This window comes from Lucilia sericata, unplaced genomic scaffold (assembly GCF_015586225.1).
Source record: "Lucilia sericata isolate MDLA Ls3-8-SP2 unplaced genomic scaffold, ASM1558622v1 Contig000689F_arrow, whole genome shotgun sequence".
In the NCBI taxonomy this organism is placed as follows: Eukaryota; Metazoa; Arthropoda; class Insecta; order Diptera; family Calliphoridae; genus Lucilia; species Lucilia sericata.
Genome location: NW_023994692.1, coordinates 2501 through 20584, shown reverse-complemented (window position 1 = coordinate 20584; position 18084 = coordinate 2501). Strand labels below are relative to the sequence as shown.

The 18084-nt window shown below is 32.1% G+C and overlaps 2 protein-coding genes across 2 annotated transcripts in view; one reads left to right on the top strand and one right to left on the bottom strand.

Moving 5' to 3' along the window:
• Positions 1–4126: 4126 nt before the first annotated feature.
• Positions 4127–12292, bottom strand: LOC119607356 (protein I'm not dead yet-like). Its single transcript, XM_037961223.1, has 8 exons — positions 12254–12292; positions 12044–12176; positions 10511–10627; positions 10265–10413; positions 7952–8140; positions 7046–7886; positions 6840–6977; positions 4127–5223 (listed from the first exon to the last, which is right to left on the bottom strand). Exons 1-8 carry the CDS (start codon positions 12259–12261, stop codon positions 5083–5085), a joined length of 1716 nt encoding a protein of 571 aa, XP_037817151.1. The 5' UTR covers positions 12262–12292; the 3' UTR covers positions 4127–5082.
• Positions 12293–15834: 3542 nt separating this feature from the next.
• The window catches only part of LOC119607360 (protein I'm not dead yet-like), a gene marked incomplete at its 3' end in the record, with an annotated part of 4745 nt that continues 2495 nt past the window's right edge, over positions 15835–18084 (top strand). The window contains exons 1-4 of the mRNA XM_037961229.1: positions 15835–15873; positions 15952–16084; positions 17501–17617; positions 17714–17862. Coding sequence (XP_037817157.1) covers positions 15866–15873; positions 15952–16084; positions 17501–17617; positions 17714–17862 — 407 coding nt within the window. The remainder of the gene's footprint in view (positions 15874–15951; positions 16085–17500; positions 17618–17713; positions 17863–18084) is intronic.

Genomic DNA, 18084 nt, shown 5'->3' with positions numbered 1-18084 from the left:
TCTTATCTCAGTAGACTCCAATCTTTGAAATCCCAGCAAAACTACAAAAAAGAAAAGTTTTCTTTAGTCATCTAACAACTGAGGTTTTCTACTTTGCCGCCTCTTAACGCCGTCCCTGGTAATTTCTAAGCTCTAATATTTAAACCACAAATTCAGCGGTATCTCTTATCTAATTGTGCCAAATTTTATTAAAATCCTTTAAATATTTTAGAAATTACAATCAAAATTATTTTTATCATGCTTTATTAATTTTACTAACGTTGAAGCAATCCCAACTCAGTGTTGTTTATAAAACGCCTGCCTTAAGGTATGCAATAGCTAAAGTACACGTGTTCTAATGCAGGCAATACATTTAATAAATAATGCAAAAACTAACAGCTAACAATAGGAATGAAAATAATGACATTTAATAATTATCTATTATTGTTATTAATATTTTTCATGCTATTTTTTCTGCTTGCTGTTAAAAAATAGGAATTTTCCATTTTTCTTTTGCTAATTTAAAATATTTTTATTATCTACATACATTGCAACTAACTATGTAGTTGTCGTGTGGTAATTGCAAAAGAATTAAATAAATATTAAAATAAAACTATTAACACGATATTTGACGACAACAGCAGGGAATTTAGATAATATAAAAAGTAAATCAATAATTTTTAAAATGATGAAAAGATTTTAATACTAATTTACATGAATAGAGAGAGGGCATAGATAGCTAAGTCAAAGTTTTATTAAGAAGTCCTACTTTTAAAGCAATAATAGCTCTATTAATAGTCCTTCTATTAAAGCAATAGTGGCTCTATGAATAGTCCTGTTAGTAATTCTTCTTTTAGAGCAATCGTGACTTTATTAATAGTCCTCTTAGTAGCTCATCATTTAAAGCAATCGTGGCTCTATATAAAAACCAATTGGTAGTCCTTTTAGTAGTCTTTCCTTTAAAGCATTCGTAGCTTTTTTAGTAGTCCTTAATTTAAAGCATTAGTGGCTCTATTAATGGTCCTTCCTTTAAAGCATTCGTATCTGTATTAATAATCCTTTCCATAGTCCTTTTATTTAAGCAATCATGGCTCTATTAACAATCCTTTTTGCAATCCTTCTTTTAAAGCAATCGTGGCTGTACTAATAGTCCTTTTAGTGGTTCTTCTTATAAAGTAATCGTAGCTCTTTTAACACTCCTTTTAGTAGACCTTCTTTTAAAGCAATCGTAGCTATATTAATAGCCTTCCTAGTAGCCCATCTTTTAAAGCAAATAGGGTCCTTTATAAAAACCTATTAGTAGTCCTTCTTTTAAAGCAACCGTGGCTCTATTAATTGTCCTTTTGGTAGTCTTTCCTTTAAAGCATTCGTAGCTCTATTAATAGTCCTATAAGTAGTCCGACTTTTAAAGCAATTGTTGTTCTAATAGTTCTTCTTTTTAAGTAATCGTGGCTCTATTATTAGTCTTTTTATTAAAGCAATAGTGGCTCTACTAATAGTCCTTTTAGTAGTTTTTCTTTTAGAGCCATCGTGGTCCTTCTTGTAGTCCTTCTTTTAAAGCAATCGTGGCTTTATTAATAGTCCTTTTAGTAGCCCTTCATTTAAAGCAATCGTGGCTCTATATAAAAACCTATTTGTAGTCCCTTTAGTAGTCTTTCCTTTAAAGCATTTGTAGCTCTATTAATAGCAATCGTAGCTCTATTAGTAGTCCTTCCTTTAAAGCATTCGTATCTGTATTAATAATCCTTTCCATAGTCCTTCTATTTAAACAATCATGGCTCTATTAACAATTCTTTTAGTAATCCTTCTTTTAAAGCAATCATGGCTGTACTTATAGTCCTTTGAGTGGCTATTCTTATATAGCAATCGTAGTTCTTTTAATATTCTTTTTAGTAGACCTTCTCTTAAAGCAATAGTAGCTATATTAATACTCTTCCTAGTAGCCCATCTTTTAAAGCAATCATGGTCCATTATAAAAACCTATTAGTAGTCCTACTTTTAAAGCAACCGTGGCTCTATTAATAGTCCTTTTAGTAGTCTTTCCTTTAAAGCAATCGGAGCTCTATTAATAGTAATCGTAGCTCTATTAGTAGTCCTTCCTTTAAAGCATTCGGGGCTCTATTAATAGTCCTTTAAGTAGTCCTTCTTTTAAAGCAATTATTGTTCTAGTAATTGTCCTTTTAGAAGTTCTTTTAAAGCAATCTTAGTTCTATAAATAGTCCTTTTAGTAGTAATTCTTTTAAAACAATCATGTCTCTATTAACAGTCCTTCCTTAATGTAATCATGGCAGTGGTAATAGTCCTTTTAATGATTCTTCTTATAAAGCAATAGGGAATCTATATAAAAACCTATTAGTAGTCCTTCTTTTAAAGCAACCGTGACTCTATTAATTGTCCTTTTGGTAGTCTTTCCTTTAAAGCATTCGTGGTTCTATTAATAGCAATCGTAACTCTATTAGTAGTCCTTCCTTTAAAGTATTCGTGGCTCTATTAATAGTCCTTTAAGTAGTCCTTCTTTTAAAGCAAGTGTTGCTTTATTAATTGTCCTTTTAGAAGTTCTTTTACAGCAATCTTAGTTCTATAAATAGTCCTTTTAGTAGTAATTCTTTTAAAGCACTCATGGCTCTATTAACAGTCCTTCTTTAATGTAATCGTGGCTGTGGTAATAGTCCTTTTAGTGATTCTTCTTATAAAGCAATAGGGGCTCTATATAAAAATCTATTAGTAGTCCTTCTTTTAAAGCAACCGCGGCTCTATTAATTGTCCTTTTAGTAGTCTTTCCTTTAAAGCATTCATGGTTCTATTAATAGCAATCGTAGCTCTATTAGTAGTTGTTCCTTTAAAGTATTCGTGGCTCTTTTAATAGTCCTTGAAGTAGTCCTTCTTTTAAAGCAATTGTTGTTCTATTAATTGTCCTTTTAGAAGTTCTTTTAAGGCAATAGTAGCTCGTAGATGTATTAATAATCCTTCCAATAGTCCTTCTATTTAGGCAATCGTGGCTCTATTAACAGAAGGACTGTTAATGTAATCGTGGCTGTGGTAATAGTCCTTTTAGTGATTCTTCTTATAAAGCAATAGGGACTCTATATAAAAACCTATTAGTAGTCCTTCTTTTAAATCAACCGTGGCTCTATTAATATTGCTTTTAGTAGTCTTTCCTTTAAAACATTCGTGGCTCCATAACTCTATTAGTAGTCCTTCCTTAAAAGCATTCGTGGCTCTATTAATAGTCCTTTAAGTAGTCCTTCTTTTAAAGCAAGTGTTGCTCTATTAATTGTCCTTTTAGAAGTTCTTTTTTTAAAGCAATCGTGGCTCTATTAATAGTCCTTTTAGTGATTCTTCTTATAAAGCAATAGGGACTCTATATAAAAACCTATTAGTAGTCCTTCTTTTAAAGCAACCGCGGCTCTATTAATAGTCCTTTTAATAGTCTTTCCTTTAAAGCATTCGTAGTTCTATTAATAGCAATCGTAACTCTATTAGTAGTCCTTCCTTAAAAGCATTCGTGGCTCTATTAATAGTCCTTTAAGTAGTCTTTCTTTTAAAGCAACTGTTGCTCTATTAATTGTCCTTTTAGAAGTTCTTCTGTAAAGCAATCGTGGCTCTATTAATAGTCCTTTTAGTAGTCCTTCTATTAAAGCTATCGTAGATGTATTAATCATCCTTTCAATAGTCCTTCTATTTAGGCAATCAAAGCTCTATTAACAGTCCTTTTAGTGATTCTTCTTATAAAGCAATCGTGTCTCTATATAAAACCTATTAATAGTCCTTCTTTTAAAGCAACCGTGGCTCTATTATTAGTACTTTTAGTAGTTTTTTCTTTAAAGCATTCGTGGCTTTATTAATAGGAATCGTAACTCTATTAGTAGTCCTTCCTTTAAAGTATTCGTGGTTCTATTAATAGTCCTTTAGGTAGTCCTTCTTTAAAAGCAAGTGTTGCTCTATTAGTTGTCCTTTTAGAGGTTCTTCTTTTAAAGCTATCTTAGCTCTATTAATACTCTTTTTAGCAGTCTTACTTTTAAAGCAAAGTGGTTCTATTCATATTCATTTTATTAGTCCTGCTTTTAAAGTAATCCTGCCTTTATTAATAGTCCTGTTTTAGTAGTTTCCAAAATTTAAAACCTCTTTAATTTTTTTTTTTTTTTTAATTTTTTTATTATTTTTTAAAATTTTTTTAAAATTTGTATTTTTACATATTAAAGTACATAAATGTTTTTTTTTTGTAAAAATATATAGTTTTTTCTTCTATTATTTTGTATTTGTAGGTATAATTTTAAAATTACATATTCTTTTCTGAGTTATTTTTATGGATTCATATACATTTGCTATTTATTAAGAAAATTTTAGTTTGTTTAGCTGTTTGCGTAAGTGTGTGTGTGTGTGTCTTTGTATATATATAATTGTATCAAAATAAAATGAAACTATTAGAACAGAAATGCATCAAGTTATAAATATTCATTAATTAATATTTATAGTTATTTAAAAAAAAAAGTACAAAGTACTATAAACGGTATCATGATTATATAGTTTTCTTTAAATACGGTACTTTTTTGTCAACTAGAGTATATAAAACTATAACAATATATGTTTTTTTGCTAATAAAAGATATGTTAAAACATATATTTTAAATTTAATTTTATTATACTTAAATATTAAAAAAAAAAAATATTAAGTTTTTCTTTTACTTAAAAACTACACATACAGTTAACAAACATTTAAATTTTTTTTAAATTGGCTTTTTTAACTTAAATAAAGTTTTCTTTGAAAAAAATGAAATTTTGTTTAAAAAAAATTTTAATTTTTCTAAATTAAAAATGTGTTTTAGTTTTAAAAATAAAAACAAAACAAAATTGCCTACAAAAAGATGAAACCACTTTTTATGTTTTATAAGTGGTTAGAGCTTAAGTTGTTGTTTAAAAAGAACATTGCCTTAGGGGGGCATGTTTACGCCCCTTTATGCTAGAACAAGCACTCTAGTATGAATGTTAGAAATTAAAAAAAAAAATCGTTTTAAAACTTAAAAACTAATTTAGGATGTAGTGGTTGGTGTGTTGGTTGATGTTTAGAGGGATGTGGTTGTTGTTGTTGTTGTGGATGCAACATTTAATGCGTAGCATTTAGTGCTATGGTACGTGCCCAATCGGGGAATGTGGTAAGATTGGGATACACTACCAAACCCCATGTTTGACAGAATACAAACAAGACAATGATACTGATAACGGTGGGACCAATACCAGCGATGGCCTGAAAATAAAAGACAGAATTAGGGAAGGAATTAGTTGAGTTCTGGGTATTTAGAAATTTTGGTCAATAAGGCACTAATAGGTCTGTTAATGGTCCTTTTAGTAGTATTTCTTTGAAAGCAATTGTGGCTCTATTAATAGTCCTTTTAGTAGTCCTACTTTTAAAGCAATCATTGCTTCATTAAAAGTCCTTTTAGTAGGCTTTCTTTTGAAGCAATCATGGCTCTATTCAAAGGCCTTTTAGTAGTCCTTCTTTTAAAGCAATCATGGCTCTATTAATAGCAATCATTGCTCCATTAAAAGTCCTTTTAGTAGGCTTTCTTTTGACGCAATCATGGCTCTATTCAAAGGCCTTTTAGTAGTCCTTCTTTTAAAGCAATTATTGCTCTATTAATAGTGCTTTTAGTAGTCTTCCTTTGGAAGCTATCGTTCCTCTATTAATAGTCCTTTTAGTAGTCCAACTTGTAAAGCATTTGTGGCTCTATTAATAGTGCTTTTAGTAGTCCAACTTTTAAAGCATTTATAGCTATATTCAAAGACCTATTACTAGTCCTACTTTTAAAGCAATCGTGGCTCTATTAGTAGTCCAACTTGTAAAGCATTCGTGGCTCTATTAATAAGCCCTTCTCTTAAAGCAATCGTGGCCCTTCCTTTGAAGTATTCATGGCTCTCTTAATAGTCCTTTTATTACTCCTACTTTTAAAGCACTTGTGGCTCTATTAAGAGTCCTTTCAGTAGTCCTACTTTTAAAGCAAACGTGGCTCTATTAATAGTCCTTTTAGAATGTTAATGGTCCTTTTAGTAGTATTTCTTTGAAAGCAATCGTGGCTCTATTAATAGTCCTTTTAGTAGTCCTACTTTTAAAGCAACCATTGCTCCTTTAAAAGTCCTTTTAGTAGGCTTTCTTTTGAAGCAATCATGGTACTATTCAAAGGTCTTTTAGTAGTCCTTCTTTTAAAGCAATCATGGCTCTATTATTAGTGCTTTTAGTAGTCTTTCTTTGGAAGCTCTATTAATAGTCCTTTTAGTAGTCCAACTTGTAAAGCATTTGTAGCTCTATTAATAGTCCTTTCAGTAGTCCAACTTTTAAAGCATTTATATCTATATTCGAAGACCTATTAGTAGTCCTACTTTTAAAGCAATCGTAGCTCTATTAGTAGTACTTTTAATAGTCCAACTTGTAAAGCATTCGTGGCTCTATTAATAAGCCCTTCCTTTAAAGTATTCATGGCTCTCTTAATAGTCCTTTTATTACTCCTACTTTTAAAGCACTTGTGGCTCTATTAAGAGTCCTTTCAGTAGTCCTACTTTTAAAGCAAACGTGGCTCTATTAATAGTCCTTTTAGTTGTCCTACTTGTAAAACATTTTTGGCTCTATTCAAAGACTTTTTAATAGTACTTCTAAAGCACCCATGACTCTATTTATAATCCTTTTAGCAGTCCTTCTTTTAAAGCAATAGTGGCTCTATTCAGAGACCTTGGAGTAGTCTTTCTTTTAAAGCAATCGTGGCTCTATTCAAAGACCTTTTAGTAGTCCTTCTTTGAAAACACTCATTGCTCCATTAATAGTCCCTTTAATAGTCCTTTTAAAACAATATTCAGTGTTTTAAAACTTACCATATCCTTTGTACGAATATTAGCATAACCAGCTACTAAAGCATTGGGTGGTGTACTGACTGGCAAATGGAAGGCCATACTGCAAGCCAAACCGGCAGGCAAGATTAAGTACAAAGGATGAATTTCAATGGCAATTGACTAAAAGTAAAAATAAACAAATTATTAAATAATCATAATGAAACTAAATTCAAATTCCTCTTCCTTACCATTTCAGCCAAAACAGGAACCATAATATTAGCAATAGCAACATTCGAACTGAACGCCGTTAAAACAACAGCCACAATAATGATGACAAACAATAGAACAGCATGAGGCAAAGCCTTCAAACCAATCAAGGCATTACCAATCAAAGTAGCCATACCACTGACTTTACTGCCCTCAGCCAAAGCAAAACCACCGCCCAACAAGAATACCAAACCCCATGGTACTTTAGATTGAATAAATTTCCACGTAATCAAAGAAGGAGTTGGGGCAGTGGGCAATTCCAAGTTACGACGATTGCAGCAATAACGCATAAAAGCATAATTGGCGGGCAACATGAAACACATAATGACCACAAAAATGGTGGGCATAGAGTTACGAATATCTTTGGCATCCAACCAATCAGCCCAACCGGGGAAAATGCCTGGTTTACGGGTGAAATACATAATAACCATGATGATAAACAAAATCATAACTTGAATTTCATGAGCACTCATAGGACCCAATTCCTTATAACGTTGATCGATAACCTTACGGGCAACATCGGCTCCCTGATTACCCAATTTAACCTCCTCAGCTTCTTTGCTCTTGGGACGGAATAAGCCCATATAGTGGTACTGCAGCCACAAGAACATTAAACCAGTATAAATCAACATAGAGGGCACGGAATAGAACATAAAAGTGGGGAAATCCAAAGTTTCGGTAGAGGTGGGGAAACGACTTTCATAGATACCCTTGAAGGTTAAGTTGGTGGCAGTGCCAATAACAGTACCGCAACCACCCATGGAGGAGGCATAGGCAACACCCAAGAAATAGCATAAGGTAACTTTGGAAGGATATGGTGGTCTGTGTCAAAGAAAAATAAGGAAAATTAATAATATTTCTTTTTTACTACATCCTACACAACTTACTCTTCTTCACCATTCTTCTTATTGTTGCCCACAATTTGATATTGTGGTTCACGATTCATTTTGCAAAGACCTTGCTGTTGTAATTCCTCCAAAACGGCCTGAATAATGGGACACATCATAGCGGTACAGGCAGCATTCGAAATCCACATGGACAAGAACATGGTAACGAAAATTAAACCAAAGTGTAATCTGAAAAAAGTTGTATTAAATAAGGCTGCTTAATACAGGGTTATCCTAAAGTAAGTTTTAGTTAAACTAGGTTTTATTTACATCTGCCTCTCTGTTATCACAAGAGCGTAAATACTTTTTATGTGTTTTTGATTGAGATTGTTGAAATTAGTCTCAAAATTTATTTTTAATTTCTTTTCCTTCAGTAGGTCATTTGCTTTATTTTTGTTTTATTAATCTTCATTCATTGTGGTTTTATTATTGATAAGGTTATTCCAAATTGTGTGCCAATGGTGCAAAGTTTTAAAAATTCACTGCGGTTGTATGTGAAGAGGCATATTTGTGATGTAATACACTTACTTTACAGATGGCAACAGATGAAAATAGATCAATATGTTTCTAGCTAAATAAGCAAACATTATCTATCTATCTATCTATCGAGCGAGCGAGCGAGCGAGCGAGCGAGCGAGCGAGCGAGCGAGCGAGCGAGCGAGCGAGCGAGCGAGCGAGAGACGAGCGAGCGAGCGAGCGAGCGAGCGAGCGAGCGAGCGAGCGAGCGAGCGAGAGGCGAGAGAGGGACGAGCGAGCGAGCGAGCGAGCGAGCGAGCGAGCGAGCGAGCGAGCGAGCGAGCGAGCGAGCGAGCGAGCGAGCGAGCGAGCGAGAGCGAGCGAGCGAGCGAGCGAGCGAGCGAGCGAGCGAGCGAGCGAGCGAGCGAGCGAGCGAGAGAGCGAGCGAGCGACCGGCCGACCGACCGACCGAGCGAGCGACCGAGCGAGCGAGCAGCGAGCGAGCGAGCGAGCGAGCGAGCGAGCGAGCGAGGAGCGAGCGAGCGAGCGAGCGAGCGAGCGAGCGAGCGAGCGAGCGAGCGAGCGAGCGACCGAGCGAGCGAGCGAGCGAGCGAGCGAGCGAGCGAGCGAGCGAGCGAGCGAGCGAGCGAGCGAGCGAGCGAGCGAGCGAGCGAGCGAGCGAGCGAGCGAGCGAGCGAGCGAGGAGCGACAGGAGCGAGCGAGCGAGCGAGAGCGAGCGAGCGAGCGCGAGCGAGCGAGCGAGCAGCGAGCGAGCGAGCGAGCGAGCGAGCGAGCGAGCGAGCGAGGCGAGAGAGCGAGCGAGGAGCAGCGAGCGAGGAGCGAGGAGCGAGCGAGCGAGCGAGCGAGCGAGCGAGGAGCGAGCGAGCGCGAGCGAGCGAGCGAGCGAGCTATCATCTATCTATCGATCTATATCTATCTATCTATCTATCTATCTATCTAGCTAGCTATCTATCGCTATCTAGCTCTATCTAGCTAGTCGATATCTCGATCTATCGATCGAGCTACTATCTATCTATCTATCTATCTATCTACCTATATCTATATCTATCTATCGATCTATTATCTATCTATCTATCTATCTATCTATCTATCTATCTATCTATCTACTACTATCTATTATCTATCTTAGGAAGACACTTTCAAAACGCTTCTCTATTATAAAACTGTATTCTGAAAACTATCTTAAGAATAAATTTTCATATTAAAAAACTGTCTTTAGAAGACACTTTTATATTAGAAAACTTACTTTAGAAGACTCTTTTCTATGAGAACTATTAGAAAAGTGTGTTCAGAAGACTACTTTCTAATAGAAAATTGTATTTAGAAGACCCTTTGATATTTTTCTATCTTCTGAAGACATTTTGCTATACGAAAGGTATATAATTAATTTTAAAATTTCCTCATGAACATTACTAATTGTGAAGTCTAAATTATGTTTCAAATGAAAACATTTCCATTGAAATGATTAATTTAAAATACATTAATTAAAAATTAAACCTAAAGGTTTTGACACAAAACAGACTGGAATAGCTGGACAAACAAATAATGTTCACATTTTTTTTACATTCTTCACGTCTAACCCATATACATTTCATTGATTAAATTAAACGAGAACTTAAATAATTTATAAGCAATTGCTGATAATTTTGCTTAAAAAATACTAGAATAACAAGAAAATTATAATAATAATGAAAATATTACAGCTCGTGTAATGTAAACAAATGATTACAAGTTGAAATATTTACTTTATAAAAGGTAATTAATATCAGCAGATGTAAAAACTTATTACAAGTAAAAATTTATTTTTTTTTTGTAATATGACTCTCGTGTACATACCTTCTAGGACTGCAGCCAACAATTTGTATAACGCGCAAAGCTAAACGTTTATGTAAATTACAATATTCAATAGCTAAGGCGACCATAATGCCACCCATAAACATTACAAGTGTATCTTTGAAATATAATCTACACGTTTGATCGGAACTCTGTAACAAAACAACATGCATATAAATCAATTAACAACAATTAAGATATTTTGACAAATAAGTGTGATAAAATGCTAAATAGTAATAGAAAACATACCATTATACCCATTACAGGAAACGCTACAATTGGAATCATTGAGGTGACATAGAGGGGCAAGGCTTCAGTTACCCAAAATATAGCCATAACAATAAGCAGGTACATACAACGATATTCCTAAAAAGAATGAGAAATAATAAGAAATTGTATTCATTTCAATAAAACACTGTCTTTAGAAGACATTTTTCTATTAGAAAACTGTCTTTAGAAGACATTTTTCTATTAGAAAACTGTCTTTAGTAGAAACCTAAGAAGAAATTTTCTGAACTAGAACTGAACTAGAACAGAACTAGAGCAGAACTAGAACATAACTAAAGCCGAACTAGAACAGAACTAGAGCAGAACTAAAACAGAACTAGAACTGAACTAGAACAGAACTAGAACTGAACTAGAACTGAACTAGAACTGAATTAGAACTGAACTAGAACTGAACTAGAACTGAACTAGAACTGAACTAGAACTGAACTAGAACTGAACTAGAACTGAACTAGAACAGAACTGAACTAGAACTGAAGTAGAACTGAACTAGAACTGAATTAGAACTGAACTAGAACTGAACTAGAACTAAACTAGAACTGAACTAGAACTGAACTAGAACTGAACTAGAACTGAACTAGAACTGAACTAGAACAGAACTAGAACTGAACTAGAACTGAACTAAAACTGAACTAGAACTTAACTAGAACTGAACTAGAACTGAACTAGAACTGTACTAGAACTGAACTAGAACTGAACTACAACTGAACTAGAACTGAACTAGAACTAAACTAGAACTAAACTAGAACTGAACTCGAACTGAACCAGAACTAAACTAGAACTAAACTAGAACAGAACTGAACTAGAACTGAAGTAGAACTGAACTAGAACTGAATTAGAACTGAACTAGAACTGAACTAGAACTGAACTAGAACTGAACTAGAACTGAACTAGAACTGAACTAGAACTGAACTAGAACTGAACTAGAACTGAACTCGAACTGAACTCGAACTGAACTAGAACTGAACTAGAACTGAACTAGAACTGAACTATAACTGAACTAGAACTGAACTAGAACTGAACTAGAACAGAACTAGAACTGAACTAGAACTGAACTAGAACTGAACTAGAACTGAACTAGAACTGAACTAGAACTAGAACTGAACTAGAACTGAACTAGAACTGAACTAGAACTGAACTAGGACTAGAACTGAACTAGAACTGAACTAGAACTGAACTAGAACTGAACTAGAACTGAACTAGAACTGAACTAGAACTGAACTAGGACTAGAACTGAACTAGAACTGAACTAGAACTGAACTAGAACTGAATTAGAACTGAACTAGAACTGAACTAGAACTGAACTACTATAGAACTGAACTAGAACTGAACTAGACCTGAACTAGAACTGAACTAGAACTGAATTAGAACTGAACTGAAACGGTCTTTCTATAAACAAACTGTCTTCTGAATTAAATTTTCTATTAGAAAAAAACATTATTTTTTCTATAAGAAAATATTCTTTAGAAGATAATTTAATACATTTTTTCTACTTACAGGAGTATTATTCATTAACATCACAGGTAAACATAATAGAGGCACTAGAAATACGACTAAACCTTTCCAGTGGTTGGCAATAAATGTGGTTACTTTACTGCACCCCGATAATGGGGCTCTCTCACCCGCCTCACTGTTAAATTGAAAAAAAAGAAACATTATTAATAATTTAAACTTTTTTTTACAGAAATTTGAATAAATAAAACTTACATCTCCATTTTGAACTAAATTTGTAGTTAACTAAAAAGATAAGAAAAGGAAAATTACAAAAATTAGTAAAAAGTTTTGAACAACTTAAGTAATATTAATAAAAATAACAAAATGTGATTTTGTTATTATAAAATTTTATTAAAATGTTTTAAACTTTGACCTTGTTAAAATTTTACTTAAAATACATAAAATTATTAAACATGAGTTTAAAACTCATTTTTCAATTTTGCAAATTTATTATTTCATAAATTTTAGTTATCAGAAATGAAATAAAGTAATTAAAAACGCATTGAATTATAGGAAACTGTGTTTAACATTGAACTTGATTTATTGTTTTTTAAACAACAACAATAACAACACTTAAATAACTATATAAAGTATCTGACACGACTTTTAAACAAAATATTTATACATAATAAGTGTTATTAAGCTAAACCTTCCCCCCACAAAAAAATCGCTAAAATGAAACATTAGTAAGTGTCACATAAAAAAACAACAAACAAACAAACAAACGGGTTTCCAAGTACTTGTACTAAGTGCAAAATGTAAATAAACATAAATATTTAGCATAGCCCCCCCCCTCCTCTTCCCCCTTTGTCTATCTATCACTCTTACTATTCGTACTTAATATTTTTGTGTGTCAAATACTTTACACTACTAAACTCTGAGTCTGATTTAAGTGTCACGAGTATTTGTTTTCTGTTTGTACTACGTCAAACACAATAACAAAGTATTGACCCCCTTTTTCTGTCAATTAAAAATCTTTTGCCACGAGTTATTTTACTTTAATTGTTTGTTTTTTTTTTTTTTATAAAAATATTTTCAAGAAATTGATTTAAAATAACTTGTTTATTGTTTTGTTATGTGTAAAATGTCATAACTACAGAAAAATAAACTTTTTTTAATTGATTTTTATTGAATTTTTTTAAGCATCTGTTTGTCTTATTTGGTCACCAACTGTCAAACTGAGAAAATTGTTACTTTTTTTTTAAAAAAGTCTTGTTTTTTATTTTGTTATTAATTTGTTATTGAAATTAATAATAAACTATTTATTTTTAATTTTTTGTAGTAAATAAATGATGCAAAATACTTAAGTAAAAAGGACGTCCAAAGTGTCATTTAAAGACAGTTTTCTAATAGAAAACTGGCTTCTAAAATCAGTTTTCTAATAGAAAAGTGTCTCATAAACATAATTTTTCTAACAGAAAAGAGTCTTCTGAAGGAGTTTTCTGATAGAAAAATGTCTTGTAAATACATTTTTCTATACGAAAACTTTTTCGAAGAGTTTCCCAAACAGTTTTCGTATAGAAAAAATGTCTTTTAAAGACAGTTTTCTTATAGAAAAATGTCTTTTAAAGACAGGTTTTCGTATAGAAAAGTGTCTTCTAAGCAGTACTCGTACAGAAAAGTGTCTTCTAAGCAGTACTCGTATAGAAAAGTGTCTTCTAAAGACAGTTTTCGTACAGTGTCGTATAAGTGTCTTCTAAAGACAGGTTTTCATATAGAATAGTGTCTTCTAAAGACAGTTTTCGTATAAAAAAGTGTCCTCTAAAGAAAGTTTTCGTATAGAAAAGTGTTCTCTAAAGACAGCTTTCGTATAGAAAAGTGTCTTCTAAAGACAATTTTCGTATAGAAAGTGTCTTCTAAGACAGTGTTCGTATAGAAAATGTCTTCTAAAGACAGTTTCGTTTAAAAAATGTCTTCTAAAGACAGTTTTCGTATAGAAAAGTGTCTTCTAAAGACAGTTTTCGTATAGAAAAGTGTCTTCTAAGACAGTTTTCGTATAGAAAAGTGTCTTTAAAACACTTTTCTATAGAAAACTGTATTTAGAAGACACTTTTCTATACGAAAACTGTCTTTAGAAGACACTTTTCTATACGAAAACTGTCTTTAGAAGACACTTTTCTATACGAAAACTGTCTTTAGAAGACATTTTTTAAACGAAAACTGTCTTTAGAAGACATTTTCTATACGAAAACTGTCTTTAGAAGACACTTTTCTATACGAAAATTGTTTAGAAGACACTTTTCTATACGAAAGCTGTCTTTAGAGAACACTTTTCTATACGAAAACTTTCTTTAGAGGACACTTTTTTATACGAAAACTGTCTTTAGAAGACACTATTCTATATGAAAACTGTCTTTAGAAGACACTTATACGACACTGTACGAAAACTGTCTTTAGAAGACACTTTTCTATACGAGTACTGCTTAGAAGACACTTTTCTGTACGAGTACTGCTTAGAAGACACTTTTCTATACGAAAACTGTCTTTAAAAGACATTTTTCTATAAGAAAACTGTCTTTAAAAGACATTTTTTCTATACGAAAACTGTTTGGAAACTCTTCGAAAAAGTTTTCGTATAGAAAAATGTATTTACAAGACATTTTTCTATCAGAAAACTCCTTCAGAAGACTTTTCTGTTAGAAAATTATGTTTATGAGACACTTTTCTATTAGAAAACTGATTTTAGAAGCCAGTTTTCTATTAGAAAACTGTCTTTAAATGACACTTTGGACGTCCTTTTTTTAAGTATTTTGCATCATTTATTTACTACAAAAAATTAAAAATAAATAGTTTATTATTAAATTTCAATAACAAATTAATAAACAAAATAAAAAACAAGACTTTTTTAAAAAAAAAGTAACAATTTTCTCAGTTGACAGTTGGTGACCAAATAAGACAAACAGATGCTTAAAAAAAATTCAATAAAAATCAATTAAAAAAAGTTTATTTTTCTGTAGTTATGACATTTTACACATAACAAAACAATAAACAAGTTATTTTAAATCAATTTCTTGAAATATTTTTATAAAAAAAAAAAAAACAAACAATTAAAGTAAAATAACTCGTGGCAAAAGATTTTTAATTGACAGAAAAAGGGGGTCAATACTTTGTTATTGTGTTTGACGTAGTACAAACAGAAAACAAATACTCGTGACACTTAAATCAGACTCAGAGTTTAGTAGTGTAAAGTATTTGACACACAAAAATATTAAGTACGAATAGTAAGAGTGATAGATAGACAAAGGGGGAAGAGGAGGGGGGGGCTATGCTAAATATTTATGTTTATTTACATTTGCACTTAGTACAAGTACTTGGAAACCCGTTTGTTTGTTTGTTGTGTTTTTTTATGTGACACTTACTAATGTTTCATTTTAGCGATTTTTTTGTGGGGGGAAGGTTTTAGCTTAATAACACTTATTATGTATAAATATTTTTGTTTAAAAGTCGTGTCAGATACTTTATATAGTTATTTAAGTGTTGTTATTGTTGTTGTTTAAAAAACAATAAATCAAGTTCAATGTTAAACACAGTTTTCCTATAATTCAATGCGTTTTTAATTACTTTATTTCATTTCTGATAACTAAAATTTATGAAATAATAAATTTGCAAAATTGAAAAATGAGTTTTAAACTCATTTAATAATTTTATGTATTTTAAGTAAAATTTTAACAAGGTCAAAGTTTAAAACATTTTAATAAAATTTTATAATAACAAAATCACATTTTGTTATTTTTATTAATATTACTTAAGTTGTTCAAAACTTTTTACTAATTTTTGTAATTTTCCTTTTCTTATCTTTTTAGTTAACTACAAATTTAGTTCAAAATGGAGATGTAAGTTTTATTTATTCAAATTTCTGTAAAAAAAAGTTTAAATTATTAATAAATGTTTCTTTTTTTTCAATTTAACAGTGAGGCGGGTGAGAGAGCCCCATTATCGGGGTGCAGTAAAGTAACCACATTTATTGCCAACCACTGGAAAGGTTTAGTCGTATTTCTAGTGCCTCTATTATGTTTACCTGTGATGTTAATGAATAATACTCCTGTAAGTAGAAAAAATGTATTAAATTATCTTCTAAAGAATATTTTCTTATAGAAAAAATAATGTTTTTTTCTAATAGAAAATTTAATTCAGAAGACAGTTTGTTTTATAGAAAGACCGTTTCAGTTCAGTTCTAATTCAGTTCTAGTTCAGTTCTAGTTCAGGTCTAGTTCAGTTCTAGTTCAGTTCTATAGTAGTTCAGTTCTAGTTCAGTTCTAGTTCAGTTCTAATTCAGTTCTAGTTCAGTTCTAGTTCAGTTCTAGTTCAGTTCTAGTCCTAGTTCAGTTCTAGTTCAGTTCTAGTTCAGTTCTAGTTCAGTTCTAGTTCAGTTCTAGTTCAGTTCTAGTTCAGTTCTAGTCCTAGTTCAGTTCTAGTTCAGTTCTAGTTCAGTTCTAGTTCAGTTCTAGTTCTAGTTCAGTTCTAGTTCAGTTCTAGTTCAGTTCTAGTTCAGTTCTAGTTCAGTTCTAGTTCTGTTCTAGTTCAGTTCTAGTTCAGTTCTAGTTCAGTTATAGTTCAGTTCTAGTTCAGTTCTAGTTCAGTTCTAGTTCAGTTCGAGTTCAGTTCGAGTTCAGTTCTAGTTCAGTTCTAGTTCAGTTCTAGTTCAGTTCTAGTTCAGTTCTAGTTCAGTTCTAGTTCAGTTCTAGTTCAGTTCTAGTTCAGTTCTAATTCAGTTCTAGTTCAGTTCTACTTCAGTTCTAGTTCAGTTCTGTTCTAGTTTAGTTCTAGTTTAGTTCTGGTTCAGTTCGAGTTCAGTTCAGTTTAGTTCTAGTTTAGTTCTAGTTCAGTTCTAGTTCAGTTGTAGTTCAGTTCTAGTTCAGTTCTAGTACAGTTCTAGTTCAGTTCTAGTTCAGTTCTAGTTAAGTTCTAGTTCAGTTTTAGTTCAGTTCTAGTTCAGTTCTAGTTCTGTTCTAGTTCAGTTCTAGTTCAGTTCTAGTTCAGTTCTAGTTCAGTTCTAGTTCAGTTCTAGTTTAGTTCTAGTTCAGTTCTAGTTCAGTTCTAATTCAGTTCTAGTTCAGTTCTACTTCAGTTCTAGTTCAGTTCTGTTCTAGTTCAGTTCTAGTTCAGTTCTAGTTCAGTTCTAGTTCAGTTCTAGTTCAGTTCTAGTTCAGTTCTAGTTCAGTTCTAATTCAGTTCTAGTTCAGTTCTAGTTCAGTTCTAGTTCTGTTCTAGTTCAGTTCTAGTTCTGTTTAGTTCTGCTCTAGTTCTGTTCTAGTTCGGCTTTAGTTATGTTCTAGTTCTGCTCTAGTTCTGTTCTAGTTCAGTTCTAGTTCAGAAAAATTTCTTCTTAGGTTTCTACTAAAGACAGTTTTCTAATAGAAAAATGTCTTCTAAAGACAGTTTTCTAATAGAAAAATGTCTTCTAAAGACAGTGTTTTATTGAAATGAATACAATTTCTTATTATTTCTCATTCTTTTTAGGAATATCGTTGTATGTACCTGCTTATTGTTATGGCTATATTTTGGGTAACTGAAGCCTTGCCCCTCTATGTCACCTCAATGATTCCAATTGTAGCGTTTCCTGTAATGGGTATAATGGTATGTTTTCTATTACTATTTAGCATTTATCACACTTATTTGTCAAAATATCTTAATTGTTGTTAATTGATTTATATGCATGTTGTTTTGTTACAGAGTTCCGATCAAACGTGTAGATTATATTTCAAAGATACACTTGTAATGTTTATGGGTGGCATTATGGTCGCCTTAGCTATTGAATATTGTAATTTACATAAACGTTTAGCTTTGCGCGTTATACAAATTGTTGGCTGCAGTCCTAGAAGGTATGTACACGAGAGTCATATTACAAAAAAAAAAATAAATTTTTACTTGTAATAAGTTTTACATCTGCTGATATTAATTACCTTTTATAAAGTAAATATTTCAACTTGTAATCATTTGTTTACATTACACGAGCTGTAATATTTCATTATTATTATAATTTTCTTGTTATTCTAGTATTTTTTTAAGCAAAATTATCAGCAATTGCTTATAAATTATTTAAG

Bases quoted from the DNA above. Each gene is read 5' to 3' on its own strand.
- LOC119607356 (XM_037961223.1), bottom strand. The intron at 10,414-10,510 runs GTATGTTTTCTA...GTTTTGTTACAG, and splicing joins TTCCTGTAATGGGTATAATG to AGTTCCGATCAAACGTGTAG. The intron at 7,887-7,951 runs GTAAGTTGTGTA...TCTTTGACACAG, and splicing joins AAGAAGAATGGTGAAGAAGA to ACCACCATATCCTTCCAAAG.